Here is a 22093-nt window from a genome sequence, read left to right as displayed (position 1 = left end):
GCACAGGCTTGTGGCCCTTGGACCTGCAGTGGGTGGGGAGAGGGACAGTGCCATGGTGTCTTCCCTTTGTCTTCCCCAAAAGCTCTTCTCACAACTGGCAATTTAAAAACATCATAATGGCGAATAGTTAAAGCTCCTGCTGACCCTGAGAGGTTTGGGAAGTTCCCTGCAGCTGAGCCACATTACTGTATCAGGGCAAAGCTGCCTGTCCCCATTTTTGTACTTCTGCCTCCTGCCCAGGTGCAGAGGTGGGGAGGAGGGTGCCTTTCTTGGAGGAACATTTTGCTGGTTATAGCCTCCTAAAATAGGAGCCAGTTATGCACCAAGACAGATTTTGGTTCAAAAGCAGAACTGACTGGTGCCATTTCACACTGCAGTCAGTCATAACAAAGAGTGGGCACAGAAATCCTGTCATTGCCACAGCTTTAAATTTCCATCAACACAGGGCAGGAGAACAAATACCAGACACAAAGTGGGTTCCAGGAAGTGGTGGCCATCACATCTTCACCTTGCTGCAAGAAACTGTTGGGTGTGAAGTGGTTTATCTGTGTAGAAAGTGGCTTAAACGATCCAAAGCTGGCAGTGCAAATAGAATGAAACATCTGATTTTCTTTTTTTGCTGGTAAAGAGGCAAGAAACGAATCCTGTGTATGAACATCCTCGTGGAATGGGGGCTTGCTCACTCTTTGCTTGGCATGTGCGTTGCCAGCTCTAGCTTATTCCACGTTCCAGTCCTTTAATGGTCTGAACCACATAAAAAATACTGGGATAAAATGTCTCCAGGCCATGCTTATCAGGAGAGAGAACTATTTGGAAGAAAACATGTATGAACAAAGCAGTTACCAAAAGTTCACTGGGTCAGACAGTGCTGAGGTAGAGGGGAAAAAACAAAGCGCAAACCAACCCCAAACATTTCTTAAAAAACAATGAGGGAAAGTAATTCTTTGTGATGTCTGTGTGCCATTCTTTTCACCTGTGAATGGTTCTCATCTATGAGGAATTCAGGAAGGGGAGGTGCAGAGTCCTGAACCTGGGGAGGAAAAACCCCAGCACCAGTACAAGCTGGGACAATTGTAGAGCAGCTTGGCAAGAAAAGACCTGGGGGTTTGGGATCTGGACCAAGCTGAACATGAGCCACCAACCTGGGCTGGTGGCAAGGGCAGCAAACTGGGCAGGATCCTGGGCTGCAGGAGGCAGTGTCAGCAGCAGGCTGAGGGACATGATCCTGCCTCTCTGCACAGCCCCAGCCAGCAGCAATGCCAGGCCCTGCTCTGCGGGGATGGGCTGGAGGGAGCCAGCTGTCCACACAAGAGACTCTGTACTCAGGGGTACAGAGGGTCTGGGTCTGTTAGATGGGGCTGAAAAATAAGCAAAGAGACACAAAAGGGGCCACATCCTGCAAGTGTGAAATGACAAAGCCCTATTAATAGCAAAAAGGTTAAAAGTCCCACCATCAACCCAGAAGAAGAAACAACCTGTTTTGGTTTAAAGGTGTGTTTTTGGAAAGAAAGCAGCTCAGTGATGCAGAATCAAATGACACTCTGCTTTCATCTTGGCCAACTGCTCGGGGCAGCTTCCAAACCCACCCTCATGAAGGAATGTGTGCAAGGGAAATGCTTAGAGCAGGAACCCTGCTCTGCTCCCCTGGCAATGAGCACCCTGGCAGGTGCTGCAGCTCCCGTGTGGCAGCAGGAAGGGGCCTGGACACAGCAGGGTAAGTGGTCTTCTGGAGGAGAAACTCATTAGCATTTTCAAGGCTGAAGAGTGACCAAATGAAAAATAGACTTGAGCTCTGAGGAAGTTGGCAAATCTGTGGTAGTAAATTTAACAGAAGGCTCCTATGCCTCTGATTGTAGCTCTGGGGATAGAGGTGCCCTCAAAAATGGCCAAACAGCCCCACATACCATGGTTCCATGGGAAAATGGTGTGCTGGTCAGACACAGCATGTTGGAGGAAGTGTGTGAGGAGATGGAGCGAGGCAGTGAGGAAGAAGTGGTGCCACAGCACTGGCAGGGCCCATCTCCCTCTCCACAGGCACAGAAAAAGCTCCAGAGAGCAGGAGCCTAGAGCCAACCTGGGGGGTGATGAGTCAAGGAGTGGATGCAGTGATGGGTGTCTTGCTGTGACCAGTCACCTACAAGGAATGTGATCTCAGGTTGGTATTAATTGGTTGGGAAAAAGTTTGGCCTGGAAATAGGAAAATTTTTCAATTTCCATTCATTTCTCCAGAGATTTACCTCTGGCTCTGTTTCCTATTTGGCATTTAGACACATTGATACACTCTGAAGGATGATCTCACCAGGAAGGTATCTGTAGCAGAGATACCACCACATCTACCTCAAACACACCAGGACTGCTGTGAATGCCACTGTGATCTTCTATGTGCAGTCTGTGAGGGTTTGGGCTTTCCTACAGGTGTGGAAACTACTATTAAAAATACACTCAGAAATATAAAAAAAATTCTGTATGGGTCACCTGTCATGTCTTGTAGTACAACAGGAGACTGATGGTTCAGACCTCTGCCATCAGCATAAACCCAGGTTGTTTCTGGTTTGGGGACAGAAACTAGGACACGCTGTGACTCCCCACTTCCTTGAAAGCCACTAGACCCAACACCAAAGAAACAGCCATGATCACCTTCCATCTCATCCTTCAAGAGCTTTGGTGCCTCAGTCAACACATCAATTCCTGCTTCCAGGGCAATGAGAGAATTAAATTCCTGAACAAAGAAGCAGAACATGTATTTCTTGTTCTGGAGCATGCCCAGCTTGCAGCATTACGAATACACATCTGAACTCTTGAGGCTGGCAGGGCTACAGGAGATGCTCAGTCTTCCAGAGTTATTTGGTCAGGTTTTTTGCCTGAGCTGGCACATTGCTGAGACTACACAGCTGCCAACATGATCTAAGTGAGTTACAAATTGGCTTGGATAACCTCTGTGCTCCCACTGAAAAGCAGATGTCTCCTCATGGCTGTCCCTCCTCACCAACCAACAGAAGACTCAACTGCACCATCCACTTGTGCTGCCCATGGAGGTCTTGGTTTTGCTGACCATGGGTAGAGCTGCACAGTTGGTGATGAGTCCCCAGGTTCAAAGCTGAATGGCTCCTAAGTTCTTGCCAAAGCTGCAGGGGTCACCATGAGGCTGACTTCCTCCTGCTGGCCCAGCCCCTGCAGGCAGAGTCCTGGGTAAAGTGTCAGGACCTTTCCCAGGCAGAGAGAAGATGCTCTGCTGCAAGTCAGAAAGGTCCTTCCAAGAGATGAATGGGAGGATTTGCTCCAAGGGTAGGACTGCCCTTTGCCTGGGCTCTGAGGAGCACACTCACACACCCTCCAGCATGTGTGGTGCTGAGAGCTGGGCTGCAGAGCTGCTCCCAGCAGGGTCCGTGGGTCTGTGGCTTTCTCAGTGAGGGAGCAGGAGCTCTGAACTGCAACAAGCCCTTGGCTGTGCTCCACTCATCTCTTTACAAGCAGGTGCACGTGCCAAAAACTTGCTCATCTCCTTTCAGACTGCAAAAAATAGGGCTGGGAAGCTCCCCCAAGTCAGAGATGTTCCCATTCTGAATCTAAAGTACACTAGGGAGTGTGATTTGTGGAAGTAGTCATCCTGTGGGTCACACACTGACTTGGTGCTAAGGAATCTCTGATGGAGTACTAGGTCATTCACCTGCTTTGGTCTCCCATTTAGAAATTAAAGGACATCCTGACTCAGGCTGTGCAGCTAGGAAGGGACAGGCTGTCAGCAACCACTTCTAAGTTCTGCTTCTGAGGATGTTCTGTCTTGCTTTCCATCTTTGAGGAACTGAGGCAAATCAATCCACAGAATGTGTGGATTAAGAACTCTTCAGGAATAGAAGCTACTGTTGGTCTTTGAAGTTTAAGAGTACTTTATAGTATTGTTTGAGCTTCCTTCTGGCCATCTGAATACCCAGGGTACTCATCATCAGCATGATGATTCCCTCCTGTCAGAAATTCAAGCAGGGGAAGCCTTCAAGTGACACAAACTGCTGCTGTACAGGACTCTGCTCTCCCTGCTTTTGAACACCTTGCTGCTCCCTGTGCAAATCTGTTCTGTGCCAAGATACAGTGCCCTGGGCTGAGCCCAGCCACTCTGTGACTAATGCTTGGTTATCAGCTCAGTGCACCTGCAGCCAGGCTGGCAAGCAGCCTGCACAGCCCAGCCTCCTTAGTTTGGGCTATTTCCCTGAGCACCAATTTGAGATTTGATTTTCAGGCACAAACAGAACTGCTGCTAAAGACAATAACCAAACACACAGGCAAGAGAACTAGGATCCACATGGATGATTTCTTAAGAAGCAATTTTCCTGTGTATTGCAAATGTTTGGTGATCCCAAATCTTTATCTTTAGAGGAAACAGTTCAGCTGTTACAGCCCCATCAGCTAACTTGACATTCAAGAGCCAGTCTGATGCTGAACTTGGTCCAACATTGTGAGCTAAGTATCTACCAGCTGGAAGCACATTTTAGACAATTGTTGTTATTTATCAGTTATAAAACTTACAGGATTCATCAGCATGTGCAGAAAAGGTTTGTAGTGCATGCTGTTTCTCCTGTTTAAGATTGCTCTAGACAACATTATTTTTTTAATCCACAACAAATATTCAGTTTTGTTGAGTGGTAGGGGTTTAATTTAGTACATTACAAAGCATGTCCTCAGAACAGCTTTCCTGTCTTACTGTGACTGAAGCTATCCATCAGAAGACAGAAAAAAACAGAAATAAATATGTATCTGCTAAGAAACACAGACAAACTTTTATGAAGATGGGAACTTAAAAGATGACAAGAACTTACCTCTAACTATGTAACTGAATGTGAAACCTCAGCACCTTTAAACCCTGCAGTGGTAAAAAGCCATAAAGAATGGGTTTTATCAGGCTTCCTATTAATTGCACATTAACAAGTGAAGAAGTCTGAGCATCAGTTTCCTTATTATAATGGGAAAATCCCCACTCTTATGTACTGTATGTATGTAGTATTTATGTAGTATTTGAAAACTGATGGATGGCCAAGCCACACACATACACCCCACACCACCCCCCTTTCCTTTGAAATACTTTGCCTTCAATTCCAGAGTTAACAGCTCTTCATTTTAAGGGCTCAGCAGCACTGGCAATGCATCAATTACATCTGTGTGAGAGTGGTGCTGTGCTCCCTGCCCTGGCTCTCCAGGCTGCCCCTGTGTGCTGTCAGTGCCCCCCAAGGCTGGGGCAGCCCCGAGGGCTTTGCAGAGGGAATGGGGCAGGCAGGGGCACTCTGGGCACAGCCCTGGCTGGGGCAAGCTGTGCAAAGAGCCACTGGGGCCACAGACCCCTCTGGTAGTTCTTGTAAGCTGCACTCTGGCTCAGCCTATTATACCTAGCATAATTAGCTATGTGAATGTACCAACTGACTACTAATAATCAGCACATGAAAATAACTCAAATGTCCACACTAAAACAAAAAACAAACAGAAAAAAAAATCAATAGAATTCCATCTGGAGAAAGACAACCGAAAACCATGCTCTGACTATGGAGTGAAACTCCAGAAACCTCTTCTAACCTATATCATTCTATGATGACTCATTGAGTAATGTGACAATTGTAACCAATTAAAAACTGCCCAAAGAAGATAAAAAGGAAAAAATCCAATAATTATCCACTTCATAAAAAACAAAGCTTTTGGAAATAAATCTGAACCATTTGCAAGATTTGTCAAGTCCAGATTTCAGATTGTTAAAAGCACACCATTAAGTACCAGAACTCATTTCTAAGAAAAAGCAAGTTGTTTTTTTCTGGTAGCACCAGAAAACTTTGAACTGAAACATTTTAAAATTAGTTTAAACTAAAATACTTGAACTTTCATGAAACTGAAGCATTTGACCAGAGCACTAAAAAGAAACTGCATTACAATCAGTAAATCTACCTTGTGAAATTATTGCAGTTTTAGAAATCAAACTCCTGATAGATGTATAATTAAGCGATTCTATAATCTTCTCTCTGTCAAAAGCATTCCAAATCCTTCAGGTCAAAGCACTGCAGGTTGCTTTAGAAGAGGAGCTGCTTTATGCACAAAGCCTCATTTTTGTTACAGAAGAAAAGTAACTCGAGCTGTGCACACTTGCTCAGAGAGACCTCAGTCATGCTGAAGAGCACACAGCTGCACCCTGCCCATTCCAGGGGCACAAGCAATCCCACACTCATGCCACCAGTACCCAGCTCTTCTATGTAAATCACGGGATTTCCAAACAATTTGCAGAAGAGAAATGGGGAACTGAGGCAGTGGGAAGCAAAGCAGATTCCTCTCTGTCACTCTGTCCACCAACCCAACCCCTTCACAAGACAAAGCACTGTAACTTCACCTCAAAAATGCAACTGTTTAACTACACCACTGTCTGCATTACAGCTCCTTCGCTCTGCACTGCACTTCTGGCAATGTCCAAGCCCATTTACAGACACAGCAATTAAGTTTTCTGTGAAAGAAAAAAAAATTAGAAAAAGACTGCCATGTGACACCTAGAAGCGTTTATTTTATGCAACAAACTTAAATATGATCATGTGTACATAAAAGTGTACACTGTATCTATGCTGAACAATGCCAGGAAACATAATATTGATGCAACAATCTTCTAAAATAAACATTAAAAAATGAGCCTGGACAGGAAGACAAAATGCAAAACAGACTTACTTCCAATCAGCACAATGCTTAAAATTGAGAGCAATCCTAAACATTTCCAACTTTCCTTACAAAGCTGCCAAAGTCCAACTATTTTTAAAAACTGATTATTTTTTTCTTTACATCAATAATAAAAATCTGGTGACAAACATTATAAAATCAAATGCTGGACTGTCTTTACTCCTTTAAAATTTAGAATATTCCAACAGAACCGCAGGAGTAAAAACACTTAAAAGTGATATATGTTTTTATAAAACAAACATCAATATGTACATTTATTGCAAATTATATTAAACTAAAATGGAGGGGAAATTAAAAAATGAAATGTCTACTTGCGAATTAATAACAATTTTAAGTGATTACTTTCCCACTCTGATAGAAATCAGAAAGCAACATTTATAAAATTGCCACCACATGACTTTTCATAGCAGGGAACTGAAATCTGTACATCTTATTTTTGCAGAAAAGTAGGCAGGCAGAAAGAATTATACATAAAACAGTCTCCAAAAGTAAAGCAAAAAAACTTTTTGTGATTTTTTGTTTTTCCTCTAGTCTTGTTTAAAATCCACTCAGTAGACTTCTACCTTTTCTGTGAAACATGGGAATACCTGGCTCTAGGATCATGAATTTTCAATGTCAGTGTAAGGACCTTCTCTGACTTCCTTTAAAAAAAAATGCAGCATGAAAGTTAATGGTGTAAATACACTTTTAAACTCCAGAATGCAGGAACTGGAACCAACTGTTAAGCAATTTGCTTAATTATTGACTTTTCATAAAAAAAGTCTCTGGGGAAATAAGTACAGATGCTTTTAGCCTCTTTCTCAAGAGTTTCTGCTTTACATTTCCATTGAGAAGGATTAATTTCATGTGAAAGGGAAGCATAGTTTTCCTTCTGGTTTCAGAGCTGAAAGCTGTGTGTTTTGAAGTAATTTCAGTTCCTGTACAGGAAATTTCTGAATCCTAGTTTTTGCAGAAGCTTGGAGCATGCCTTTATTTGGCCTTCATTTCCTCCCTTTTCGAGCAAGTTTTCTTTTTACCTTTATGAGGGGAGAAAAGAAAATGAGTTAATTGTGAGGACATGGAAATCACAAGTGATTCTGTCTCAAAATCCTACCAAATATTGTTTAGATTTTAGCTTTTACACTTCTCATACTGTGATTCTTCCAACTCCATCTTGTATCTTCTTAACAATTACATAATTAATTGAATACAACTGAACTTCCTCATTGTACAGCACAACTTCCTGATAAACTTGAAACTACAAAACTTGAATTGTGCATTTTATAATTCCATACCAAGTAATGTTTTTTTCAGCATAAATATAAACAGTTATCCACTGCTTTCATTGGAATAAGAGATTAAGAACAGCAACTTGATCTAATTAACTACAATTACCAAGGTTTATAAAAATAGCCCATTTTACTTCAGAATAGGCACTACTTCAAATGTTTTCCCAGTATTTACAGTAACTTGTACAAGTCTACTTAAAAGCAAAAAACCTATTAGACAGAGCATTTTTTACACACAAATTTCTTTGAATTCTCACTGTATAAACTACAATAAAGAAATAAAAACAGAGAATTGTCCTATATAAGATGCCTGCTACACCTTAAGGAAGCCTCCCTCTGCTATCTCTGTATCCTCAGTATCTTCCTGGCTGCTCCCACAGGCCTTAAAAAGATCCATTGCATTTTGAGAGTATTCTGAACTTGAGTCTATCTCCAACAGTGAATCTCCATCACTTCCAAGCACCTGGCTTCTGAAAAACGTTAACAATGTTTTGGTATTTTGTCCAAGAAACACTGAGATATCACACATTTTAAAGATGTTATCTGATACAGTAGCTTATTAAAGGCTATGGATAGTGCAATTTGTTCTGAAGACTTGAAGGAATTTGACATATTAAACAAACATTGCAAGGCAGTACACAAATATTACACTCTTGACAGACCATTTTACTGCTGTATAAAGCTTACTCTTAGAAGAAAAGGTGTTTTGTTCAAAGTTCTCTGCAAGATCTTCAACTTACAAATGTCTAGAAAGAAACTATTCCAATGTTTCTTTCTTCCTTTAGATCACTTTTGTGATTTCTTAGAGCACACTGGTTGGCAGACCTTTGGACACTTGCATTAATTACGTACCAGGTCCAGAAAAACAAACTTCTCATGTTAATGCTTATTATGAATTGCTTGTATTGCAAACCAAGTCATGCTTCAACACTAAAGTAGCCCAATTTTCATCCAAAAGCTGTTTTGTGGTTTACAAAGTTCCAAATGTAATTTTCAGTTACTTAAAATAGACATTACAGTACTGCTAACATTAAAACAAGCACAGACCCAAACTACCAGAAAATAGCTACAGCTGGCATTACAAATTTCCCTGTGCATTAAAGACAGTCAGCTTCCAAGGCTTTGCTATCACTGAAGGGAGGCACAGCAGAGTAGTCAAATACCAGAGTGCCTGGCATTAATGAATGCACTAAACACCATCAACTCTTGGTTCCTTTAGACAGCAATTCTAGCAAGGGGAACCAGGATGCATCAAAATAGCATTTGGTGAAAACAGGTTAAGTTTATCCTGTTCTGACCAAACAAATTAATTTCTCCAATTCCAGCTGCCCAGGTACTTTGAAAAATAGAACTCAATGCAACATATGGTTGCAACATCTGCTGTGGTTTAGTTGTGCCCTAAACTATGCTAGGTCTGTTGTAATTGTAAACTCAGGGTCTGACTTGAGACAGGAAAGGACCACCCCCCACCCCATGTATTTAATTATGTATTTTTACCTCTGTAGATCAATTTGTCTCTGTGCTGCTGCTGGCTTTTTTGCTGTGTCTTGCTGTTTTGGTGCTTTGGCATTACCTGCCTCTAAACTCCCTGGGCCCTCCTGGTTGGCTGCTGCCCTCTTCCTTCCCCTGACAGGTGCTTTGTTTGTTTCCTCGTTTTTTGCAGTGGTGCCCTGAGGTTCTGGTTTGGTTGGTCGCCCTCTTCTGGTTTTTGCTGCAAGCGATGGGCCTGTTTCTTCTACACTTTTTTCTTCTGTTTTTTGATGAATATTCTCAGTTCCAGATGCTGTTGCTGTTCGCTTTTTCCCACGTTCAGTGCTATTTCCTTGTGTTGTCTGATCAGAATTCATCTCCTAGAAAATAAAAATCATGAATGTGAAGAAAAAAAGATTCCCAAAGGCAAACCCAAACTGTTACCTCCTTCCATCAGAAACATGAGCTTTTAAAACCATATTGTTATGAAAACACATCACATGGTCTTAGATTTTGGACCTTATCCTTGCAAAACCATTTTCTACATACTGTGTAATGTTACTAACTGCAGCTAATCTATCTTTTAGTGGTGTGAGAGAGATTACAGTAAGAATAATTATCTTTATGAGCTCCTTCCATGATCATTTTTCTGGACAAGTTCCTTTTACTGTCTCTTTGTCAAATGACAAGAGAAAACTGAGGAGCAAAGAATTATTTCAATACAGCAGTAATTACTGTTTACTTCCATACATGCAAATTTTGAGACCAACATTCAGTAAAAGTGCAGTTTACTGAAGACCTAAGTGCCAGTAAAGAAAAACCCAAGGAATAAAGAAGTAAGATCACACCAAAAATTCAACTTGCTGTGTTTGTTAATTCTTCATCATGTCTGAATGGGTATGGCCTACATGCATGTTCTTCTCAACACAGTGAACAGGGTAATGAAGTGATTGAATACCATGCAGAGGTGTCTGTATACATGGAACAGAAAGGGTGAGCAATGTGCTTCTCTACAGAGAGCAGTATTCATATGGAAACAAAGAGGAAGCAACTGGATGCTAAGCCTTCATTTGAACACTGACTTCCAAAGCAGCTGGGAGAAGGGGTGGAGAAAAGGAAACTGAAGAAGTATGGCTGGGATGATTCAGCAATTTCCAACAAACCAACGCCACTATTCTAAGTGCTGGATCTGAACCAAGGACTGTTTTTGTTAAATATTCTGCTATTGTTTCTTATGTGTTCAATGAGTCAGGCAATCTCTGTAACCTTCACTACTGTTCCAGCAGCTTCATAGTAGCCACTTACAGTTGCTATTCATATGAACTTTAAAGATTCTCTGAAATTCCAACTTCAAGAACCTAGAAAGCATTTTTGAAATTTTTGAAATTTACTTGATATGTGCTTTGCCTAACTCTTCTATGTGATGATACAAATCCAAAACACCTGCTTATTACTCTGATTTCATCTAATAGAAAGAGATAAAGCAGATATATAACTTCTTAAAAAGCCTAAATCATCTATGTATCCCTACATTATTACAAAAATCTACTTTAAATCACAGAATCATCTAGGTTGGAAGTGATCTTTGAAAATCATCTTGTCAAACCTGCTGACAGTGGGGCCTCACTGGCTATCCAGGGCTTTGACAAGTCAAGCCATGAACACTGATAATCCACCACTTTTCTGGACAGTCTGTTCCAGTGTTTCAATTTCTCCACAGTGTTTTGGGCGTTTTTTGTATTTTCTTTTCCTGCTTGCATCCAGACAGAATTTCCCCTGAAGCAACTTCTTCCAGCAGCCTTTTATCCTTCCAGCAAGCAGCCTTGAGAATACTTCCTTCCATCCATCTTTTCCATAAATACCTTGTAGATGTTGTAAGACTGACTGATCCTCTCCAAGGCTTCTCTTCTCTAAGCTGAACAAACTCAACACTTCAAACTTTTCTTCACACAACAACTTTTCCATGCCTTAAACATCATGGTGTCCCCTGCAAGGCTCCCTCCAGTTTTTGAGTATCTGCACCAAACTGGGGGGGCAGCCCAGTATTCCAGGTATGGCCTCATGAATGCCAAATGGGGTGGAATAACCACATCCCTCTATTGCTGACTACTCAGGACACAGCTTGCTGTTCTCACTGCAGCCAAGGCACACAGCCAGCTCATGCTCTGTTGGTTATCCACTGAGGATGGTCCCCAGGTCCTTCCCAGCCAACCTGCACTCCAGCCAGGCAGATCCCAGCATGCTGTACAGCTGCTTGAGTTTCATCTGTCCCAGGTGCAGGACTCAACTGTGTTAAAATTCATGCTATTGTATAAGTTAAAAAATCTTTATGATTTACACATGGTGTTCTCTCTTTAATGAAAGAGGGGTGAACCATACAATATATTTTTAATAGATTAAGATTTTAGCTGTGACAAAATTTTGAAGGTAGATGTCAATTTCATGCTGTAGGACCACTTGACATTTTCTTGGCAGTAATTTCAGTTAAAGCTACAACAGGTGTGAATTTTCACTCTGAATCCCAGGCTCGCTGTTACTTATATTGGAAAATGCAGAATAAATGTGGGAATATTTTGGAATTTTAGAAAAGAAGAATGAAGTCCATTCAAATGAGTGCTATAAATTACTCTGGATAAAATAAATAGCCGTTCTGAAGATATGGGGTCCTCTGTCAGGCTGGGAAACTGACACAACTACATGAAATGAAACTGGATGTTACCACTCCTCAGAGAACTGGTGCACTGAAAAAACCCCCAATGTCACACTTATTATAGACATCAGTCCATAAAATTCCTGGACATACCTTGTTTTTCACAGGTTCTGTCTTTGCTGGTGTGACTGAAATAATCCTCACAGGATTTTCATCATTTTCACTGACTCCGGTTTCTGATATATCTGAACTTTGTTCCCTGGGAACATCATGGAAGACATAATAAACCAAAAATATACAGAAAAGAAGAAAAATGTTTGGAATTATTAGGGGTAAAGAAAAGGGGGTGGGGGGAAGGGGAATCAACACAATAGGCTAAATTAGTTTAAAAACAATTGAATTTACCCAAGTCCACACACGTATTTTCTTTCCCAGAACTGGGAAAGGTCTGAAAGGAATTGGCTGGTCATTGAGCCAAATCCCTTACCACAGACACACCACTGTATAATGACTTCTGCAAACTTAAGACCAGAGCTCTGAAACAGGCTGTGTTATTTTCCCAGATAGAAAGAGCCAATAGAGGAAAATATAGTGAAGAATAATAAACACCAATAATGCCCCAGTTTCACAGAAAACAAAAGAATAAAAAAGAAAAAAGTAAGATTATTGCAACTTATATCATGCACACTTTACAGAATGAATTCTGAATGCAATTATACTTCCCTTTCGCCTTATGAAATGTAGCAACAAGACTTACTTAACTTTCTCTGCTTTCTTTAATGCTTTATTTTAGTCAGGTAATCAATTCCAAACCAGATTAAACAGTATTAAAATCTCAAAGTTCAAACTGTTTCTCCAGATTTACAACAAATTTTCAAACTTCACATCCATATAAAAATAATGCTTGCTAGAAGAAACACTGAGTATTGCCATCATTTGTTGCATCTTTCCACCGAGACCCTGGCCTGCTTCAACAAGCTCTTTTAATCATCCTTAATCTCACACAGATCAGAATATTCTATCTATATGAAAAAGGTTTCTTGTTTCCAATCAGGATTACTCGTAATTTATACATCAAAACATCATAACACAAACTGAACCACAAAGCAAGAATGGAGATTTTATCTACTGAGAACTACATTTTCTAAAACTGGACAAAACAAGGACACTCTTCCAACATGTAAGCACAAACACCAGATCATCTCCTGTCCTAAAACTTGTAAGCACAGTGGAGACCATTAAGTAAAGAGGTGATGAAAGAAATGCTGGACTTCCATACCTTGATCTGTTTCCTGCAGAAGAGCTCAGCTCAGAGTTTACACTGCTTCCAGTCTCTGATCCTGTAGTCCTAATATATGGTCTCCTTCCAGTTGCAGATAATGGTTTGTTTACTGTGCCTAATACACCGGTTGGTTTTGGCTAGAAAAAATGTTTAAATATTAAAAAATCCAAACTTCAGATACATATTTAATTTTACAAATATTTGCTTGAGTATTTAAAAATACTTTTCCTGGGATAACAGTCTTGATCACAATGCCATCAGTTTAGAGCTACTAACCTTATCTTTACTTTAAAAACATTGTTTATCCTTTTACTTCTTGTGATTTAAAAGCATTTCATCAACTGCTCTTCTCTCTCCCATGCTTTGAAGACACAGCAGCTGGAGAAGTCTCAACAAAAGCCAAAATGTTGGGCAATACTAGAGTTGAGAGCCTCTGGGTAAGGATGAATGGGAAAGCAAACAAAGCTGATATTGTTGTGGGAGTCTGCTACTGACCACCCAGCCAGGACACTACCAGCAGTGATCAGCCTACAAGGAATTAATTACAGGATCCTTCTGGATCAACTGCCCTTGGCCTTATGGACAACCTTGGCCCTGGATATGGGGGACAGCAGACTTTGGGTGCTGTAAGACTTTTGGGTGCTCTGGAAATCTGCTGTTGAAGGTACTGCCATCTATGAATGCTTGTCCCTTTTTAGGAACATCTTTTAAAGCATAGGAGCAGGCAACTACAAAGTGTAAGATGTCAAGCAAGTGAGGCAGAAATTTAGCCTGGCTGAGCTAGCTGAGAAGGGATCTCCTTCTGGAAGTACACAATATTTGGAAGCAATGACAGACAACATGGCAGGATTACCATGAAATGCTGCTCACCACTGCAGGGAGACAATTCCTGTGGCCAAAGCTTGATTAGGGTTCAAGCTGGCCAGCACCATAAAGGTCACAAAAGGGCTTTTTAAGATATGTCAAAAGCAAAAGGAGGATCAGAGATAACACTGGGCCATTACTTGATGAGGCTGGTCACCTCACAAACAGGAGGTGACAAAGCAGAAACATTTAACCCCATCTTTGCCTGTCTTCAACACCAATGATGGGGCCTGGGACCCCAGAGTCCTGTGTTACAACACTGTGTCTGGAGGGGATGATAAACAACCCCAGCTCCCTCAGCTGCTCCTCCTAAGACTTGTGCTCCACACACTTCACTCATTTTGTTTTCCTTCTTTGGACATGCAGTAAACTCAGCCACTCAGCAAGTGGAGTAAATAAATTATTATATTAAAAAATAATATCTTTAAGTAAATTCTGTGCAGAATTAGCACTAGGATGATGCAGCCACTGAACATGTGTCCAGTAACAAGCCTTTTCTACAGAGATTGTTGCTTTTTTGCTAGTCAGTGTTCTCCATCATCTGTAATATCCTTCTCCCACCTGCTCCATCATAACTTCCACCCATGGGAATTATATTTTCTTCTCAGGAATACCTTAATTTATTAACTTGGCCTCTAAGGAAATGTAAAATCACATGAAGAATGTGACATGCCAGTTATGAAAACCTCCTTAACTGGTCTCCAGGGACAAAATATAAAACTTCCTGTTGCCTACTCAGCCTGAGCACATGGGTCAAGTCATCAGCCACAGCAAGATCTAAAACACTGTAACTGTATCACAGAACCCCAAAGAGACAGTGTTTACTTCTAAATCATATTTATATCATTATATGCAGAAAAGTAATATAACAATATAACACAAATGTATAAATATAATACTTCAGTTAAAACTCATGCTGGCCACTGCAATGGAAGATAACAAAAATTTGACAAATACATTAACAACAGCAGGGCCAAGGAAAACCTCAATGCTTTACTGGATATGGAGGGAAACATTGTAACCAAGGATAAGGAAAAGGCTGAGGGATTTAATGCCTTCTTTGTCTCTTTAACAGAAAGGTGAGTTATTCTCAGGCTACCCAGCCCCTGAACTGGTAGTCAGGGACAGGGAGCAGAATAGATGAATAGATCCCCTGCAATCCAGAAGGAATTAGTGGCCTGCTGAGCCATTCTGACACTCACAAGTCTATGAGGCTGGATGGGATCCCCTGAGGGTGCTGAGGGAGCTGTTGGAAGAGTTCACCAAGCACCTCCATCACTGTTGATCAGTCCTGGTTAACTGAAGAGGACCCAGATGACTGGAGGTTGGCCACTGTGATGCCAGTCTACAAGAAGGCCAGAGGGAGGATGTGGGAGATCTACAGGGCTGCCAGCCTGATCTTGGTGGTCAGTAAAGTTATGGATGATCTGCTGGTTATCTTGAATGCAATCACAGGGTGTGTACAGGGCATCAGGCCTAGCCAGCACAGATTTAGGAAAGATAGGTCCTGCTTGAGCAACTTGATCTCCTTTTATGATCAAATGACCTACCTAGTGGATGAGGAAAGGCTGTGGATGTAATCTACCTGGACTTCACTGCAGCCTTTAATGCTGTGTCCCACAACACACTCTTGGAGCTGGCACTCCTCACTGGGTTAAGAACTGGCTGGGTGGTCAGGCCCGAGGGCTGGTGAAGGTGCTCCATGCAGCAGTGCCCGGTCACTGCTGGCGTTCCTGAGGGAGCAGTGCCAGGGCCAGTCCTGTCCAGTAGCTCTACTGATCATCTGCACTAAGGGATTGAGTGTCCCCTCAGTCAGCTCACAGATGACACCAATGAGTGGCACTACTGTCTGCTGGAAGGCCAAAGGCTCTGCAGAAGGACCTGCACAGGCTGGATCCATGGGCCAAGGCCAACACTATGAAGTTCAACAAGGCCCCTGCCAGGCCCTGCACTGGGGTCACAACAAGCCCAGGCAGTGCTCCAGGCTGGGGCAGAGTGGCTGGAATGTGGCCCAGTGGAAAAGGAGCTGGAAGTGCTGGCTGAGAGCTGCTGAACATGAGCTAGTGTGTGCCCAGGTGGCCAAGGAGCCAATGGCACCCTGGCCTGTGTCAGCAACAGTGTGGCCAGCAGGACCAGGGCAGTGACTGTCCCTCTCTAGTCAGCACTGGCAATGCCACATCTTGAATCCTGTTCCCAATTCAAGGTCTCTCACTGCAAGGACACTGAGATGCTGGAGTGAGTCCAGAGAAGTGCAATGCAGCTGGTGAAGGGTCTGGAATGAAAGTCTTATGAAGAGCAGCTGAGGGAGCTGGGGGTGTTTAAAATTCTTTACAACTGGCTGAAAGGAGGTTGTAGCCAGGTGGGGAGTGACCTCTTCTCCCAGGCAGCTAAAGACAGGTAAGAGGCAAAAAGCTGTGCCAGGGGAGGCTGAACATCAGGAAAAATTTCTTCACTGGAAAGACTGTCAGGCATTGGAATAGACTGGCCAAGGATGTGGTGGAGTCACCATCACTGGGAGTATTCAAGAAATACTCAATATGACATTTAGTGCTGTGGTTAGTTGATATGGTGGTGTTTGGTCAGTGGCTGGAATCAGTGATTTTAGAGGACTTTTCCAACCTTAACAATTCTGTGATATCTCCTACTGCTGTACTGAACCTAACTCTGCATTTTGGAAAGCCTCTCCCAGAGGTGCTTTGCTTTGCAAATAGAGGATGTTAGAATCACAGAATATCTACAGCTGGGACTCCCTGAAATAGATGTTCAAAAGTGCATAGACATTTGCACCTGAATTTAACAGCAATAAAAGCTATATTAAAAATATTACAACTGAAAATTTAAGATCACCAATGCTAGTGGTATCACAATTCTCTATATGCATCATAACTTTACACCAAGCTTATTTCAGTAATAGAAGAAACTAATCAAGAACCTGTACCCCAGTGCACAGGTAACAATCTTGGTGCTGTGTACTCATCGGGTAGTATGTTCAAGGAATTAATTATATGTCATCAAATAGAGTTACAAAATTACTGTCCATGGAATCTTAATATAATTTAAACAGCAGTCCAAAGCATTTTAAAAACCACAAGTAATATTCTAAGGCTTGCAACTTGCCAAAATACAGTACCTTTCCTGTCAAAAGAAGAACCCTTGTCTCTTCTGAAATGTAATTCCTGTCATTGCAGAAATCCTGCATAAAAAAATAAAAATTAGTTCGTATTTGATGTCTCAATCTCACCTCTTTTTTTATAAACACTCAACTAACTTCTCAGATGCAATTATCAAGAGTTACACATATTTCACACCTCACAACCTGCTGGCTAATGAATCAATCTAATAAAGACAGGTCAAGCTCGTATTTTGGTGGAGATTTACAGTGAGCATTACTGAATGACAGTATGCCATACTTGAAATTGGGATAACCATTTTTCCTTCTAAAATGACATTAATTTTTTGAAATTATACAAAACTGCTCTCCCTATTTGTTCACTTGCACGTTTTTAATGGGAAGTTCTAACAGAGGAAAAGAGGTGCCATTTTCTCTAAACAAGTTGAAAGTTGTTACCTTTGTCACGCTGAGTATCAGAGTTTACACAGACCAAAATCCTGTAACTGAATAAAGGCACCAGCCCACTGTTACATGGCACCTGCCATTTCACAGTTAATAGGAAATAAATTTTGCTTAAACAGCCTCTGGAAAGGCAGTTAATTAACAGCCTAGGGCACTGAAAAATGTCAGCCAGTACATTCTCCAGGACAACTAAAACATCAGGTCTGGTCCCCTAACACTTTTCAGAAGTAGGTCTCTTGGAGAGCAGTAGTGGCACTGCTGACAGCAGATCAGTACTTGCCAAAGCTAGTAATAAGAGGACCAACTTGTACAGCAAGCAGAATAGCCCAACAGCTACTGAGAGACAGTAACGTATCACAGATAACAATGTTCCCTTTTTTTCTGATTTGCATTCTAATTCAGACATACAGTCAGAAAAATACATATAGTCTCATATATTCACTTGTAAAAAACACTAATGAAATGATTCAGCAATTCATGCCAACATATCAGCATTAATTCCACTTAGCTGTCACTTGGTTACAAACATTTCTGTCATGTGTTCATAATACAGACAGCACAGCATAGAGCTGACTTTAAAAATTAATTGCTGATAATAAAATATGCATTTTCCCACTCATTATCTTACAGAGATAACCATCTAGCAATCTTCAAAAAAACCTATTTCCCCTTATTACTTTGGAAATAAAATTAACAAATTTACCTTTTCAGGTTGTGTAAAAAATTTGGTTGGCAATACAGGGTCCTTCGGTGAATCTGCATTGCACAAAGCACTTTTGCTGTTGATTACACATAGTGCTACATCACACACTGTGTAAAGTTTCTGGAGAAAAAAAGAAGAAAAGCATGCTTTAGGAATTACCTCACTGTTTTTACAGTGTAGAAAGAATGCGGTAGTTCAAAAAGTTTAAAATATGTGTTTAAATAACCACCACTAAGGACATTTTTAATAATTATATCATTAACCATACTGCTGAGTCAGATGATACTATTTATAAACCTGGTAATACTTTACATGACTATGCTGTACAACTGAAACTCTGGCTCAATCAAATCACCTTAGATTGTTTCTCATCTCTGCTAGAAATGAATGTGTTTAACAATAACTGTATAATGCAATATTTCCTTCCCCAACAGCAGAAGACACTTATGTGAAGAAACTAGGCAGCTGTTAAAATAAGGCAGGCAGTACCAGGAATACTTTCAAAAAATGCAGGTATTATGTACTGGCTGAAGTCAGCAAGGTTTTACAAGAATGAGATTGGAAACATACAGACAGTGCTTGCAATTAGTAGTGTCTTTAAAAAACCATAAAAATGTAAGAGCTAGTTCTTTCAGACTTCCTGCAAATCCTGCTTTTGAAATCCTCAGCTCATCACCCAGAACTAATCTCAACTGCATTTCTTACTTCATTGGCCTTTGGCTCATCAGGAGACTGAGCATCTCGGGTAAGCTTGATGTTTTCTGACATCTTTTTCATGAAGGCATGGCTATTGTTTTCATTCTTTGTCATTAAAACTTCAAGCATGAACCACAGGCACCTAAAAAGTCATAAAATCACAAGCAATTACACTCCAGCTTTTATACTATAGCTCCTACATACAGCAAAGCTTCACAAAATTTTTGTTAGCTGTATTAGCTTTTTCTTAAGAAACCAAAATCAATTTGAAGACATAAACAGATAACTTCACATAATGGAGTAAACAGAATCTAGACCTTTACCACACACAGTGTTAATTGTACTCCTTTGAGTAAACCTGCCAAATTAGTGTGCCTATTATTACCTCTGTAAATACTGCCCAGCCAATCAACTTTTTCCTCTTCCACATATGAACAGAAATAGGAATTCTGGAGCTATCCTTACCCTAATGAAATTCTGTAATGACTACCTTGAGCACCACATCCCTATCAACAGTGGACCATGAGCACACTCAAGGCAGTCTTGAACAAATCATGCTGCTGCTAGACAGTTATTCACATGAGGTGGATTAAATACTGCAGTTCAGAGAGGAGAGGAGACCCAAAATCAGATCAGATTCTTCCTAATGTTGCAGGTAAAACTTAATGGAATTAGCCTTCCTAGGTTTCTTTCTTTAAATCTTGCTTACTTATAGTGAGACTACATTAAATTTTGACTGAAAGTTTGTTTGAAATCTTTTTCAATTATGAAATAAAGCCCAACTGGTCCATCCATGCTGTCACATGCTATCAAGCTCCACCACTGCATATGGTTAGAGGGTCAACAGTCACTGTAAGGTAAAATAGTGCTTGGTTGGGAAAGACATACAAATTCCCTGCTCACAAAAGCCCCCATCTTCTTACCTGATACAAACTGTAAAGAAAGAGATGAAGGAACATCTCTCTCAAAAGCTCAGAGGCTAACGCTCCATCAAAATATTTACAGAGCTATCTGATGTTGAAGAAACTTGCATCCAAGAGCAACAAAAGCTATAGTAAATCAATCAATCAACCAATCTGTCTTTACATCCACTGTAAATGTCTTTACCATGGATGTAAAGACAGCTTTACATCCATTACTGTTTTCAAGAACTTGAATAGGATGAATACAGGAGCAGTAACATACCATCCTGATCCAGGTTCTGCAAAATCCAGTGTTACCCCAAGATTACTACTGAGAGCACATTATACTCTGGTAATCCCAGTTAACTCATGTCAAATTCAATAGCTCGACTTTCCTACTAAGTCAGCAAATTACATAAATAATTATCAACTTTGAACAAGACCTTTGCAAAACACAGTGGGATTTTATGTAAAAAAATATCCACCAAGAGGAACACAGTCACATGAAGTCATTCTTTGTATCCATTTCAGTAATTTCATATTATGAATTAGGAAGAGAAAGACGCTTGAGACAATATGAAGATAAAAAACAACCAACCCCAAACACAACCCTACAGGATAAGCTTAAAAACAACATCAGTAAGAGTAAGTATCACAGATAATGGTTCAGGAACTGCTAAGCAGGCATTTACCGAACATCACTGTATCTAGGCCATCTTAACCAAGACAAACTAGGGAGACACCTAGAAAACACACTGCAAAGCCTGTTTTCCAACTTTGCAAGCATCTGTGTTAACACTCTGAAGCGAACACTAAGACATTCAGAGCTGTTAAAAGAAACACTGTATCACATTGAATGGAAAACATTTTTCTCATATCTCAGGAGACTCTTCTGAGAAATATTCCTGCCAAAATTCCCCTACAGAGTATTTCTTTGTTTGAAGCAGTCCCTTCTGGCTAGTTCAGCCAGTCTGTGACAAACATGAGGGAGGAAATTGGACAACAAAGGAAAGCTATACAAGGACTGTCCAAAAAAGCTCTGTGCACTAGAAAGTGCTTCTCAAAGGAAGTATTAACTCAGTGGCTGCCAATCAGAACTTGTTCCCATGCATTCTGGATAAAGTACATACTGGAGGATGCTTTCAGATGGTGCCAGGAACAGGGAGTGCTGGGACAAAATGTAGACTTGTTGGTGAGGTAAAAAAAATCTTCACTGACTTCAGGTCTGACCAGGTGTGAATCAAGAAACTCAGAAATCAGAACACACCAAGTTTTTCACTTAGAGAAAAAATCAGACTTGGACTCTGAGAAGTGAAGGTGCAAAAAGCATTAAGATCTGAACTAGTCTATTGGTGCCAAAACAGAACTGCTTTTTGGATGATGTATATTGTAGTATGTGGTCATACATGCCTAATACAAAACCAACAAAGCTCAGTTTCATCAAAAATCAATACAACAAAAGACTAAAACATTAAAACCAGAGCTGTGTGGTGAGAGAGACAACACACCTAAACAATTTTTAAGTGTTCATGATTTTCTAAAATTTTAAAATTCACTGCAAGGCATAAGGAGCAAAAGAAGCTATAATTAAGATGTGAAATATTATCTGAGTCACACAAGAAGGTCTGAATGTGGAAAGAGTACAGAACAAGCTCCTGCCAAGTATGATGGTATTGTATACAGTAATCCGTGCTGAATACATGAAGAAGTACTAAGCCTGCACTGCTGATTTATAGTGCAAATGTAAGTCAGCAGCAATTACTTAGAATGAATTTTAGTAGGCTTGCATAGGAAGGGGAAAATAAGGTTTCAACGAGGCAGGACCTACCCAGCCTCACTGTTTTCAAGTCTTGGAGAAGCGCTCTATTTTAAAAGTTCCAAAATATTTGAACTAACATTACCTGACATCCTATAAATATTCCTAGGCACAAAGACAAGACTTTAAAATCATTGCTTACTTTAAAAGAAGCATACACAACTCACTAATTTGG

General features: G+C 40.8%; 1 protein-coding gene across 3 annotated transcripts in view; it reads right to left on the bottom strand.

Annotated features, from left to right (window-relative positions):
• Window positions 1–6501: 6501 nt before the first annotated feature.
• The window catches only part of PDS5A (PDS5 cohesin associated factor A), a 74475-nt gene continuing 58883 nt past the window's right edge, over window positions 6502–22093 (bottom strand). The window contains exons 27-33 of one of the 3 annotated variants that reach the window (XM_058024435.1): window positions 19210–19342; window positions 18505–18624; window positions 17358–17420; window positions 13361–13500; window positions 12235–12340; window positions 9535–9811; window positions 6502–7709 (exon numbers count right to left, since the gene is read on the bottom strand). In XM_058024435.1, the coding sequence (XP_057880418.1) occupies window positions 7663–7709; window positions 9535–9811; window positions 12235–12340; window positions 13361–13500; window positions 17358–17420; window positions 18505–18624; window positions 19210–19342 (886 nt within the window). In that variant the 3' untranslated portion in view covers window positions 6502–7662. Of the gene's footprint in view, window positions 7710–7941; window positions 8432–9458; window positions 9812–12234; window positions 12341–13360; window positions 13501–17357; window positions 17421–18504; window positions 18625–19209; window positions 19343–22093 lie in introns of those variants that run through there. The other 2 variants (XM_058024434.1, XM_058024436.1) reach the window with 2 other exon arrangements.

This window comes from Melospiza georgiana, chromosome 5 (genome assembly GCF_028018845.1).
Source record: "Melospiza georgiana isolate bMelGeo1 chromosome 5, bMelGeo1.pri, whole genome shotgun sequence".
Lineage (NCBI taxonomy): Eukaryota > Metazoa > Chordata > Aves > Passeriformes > Passerellidae > Melospiza > Melospiza georgiana.
This window is presented reverse-complemented; position numbering and strand designations above follow the sequence as displayed.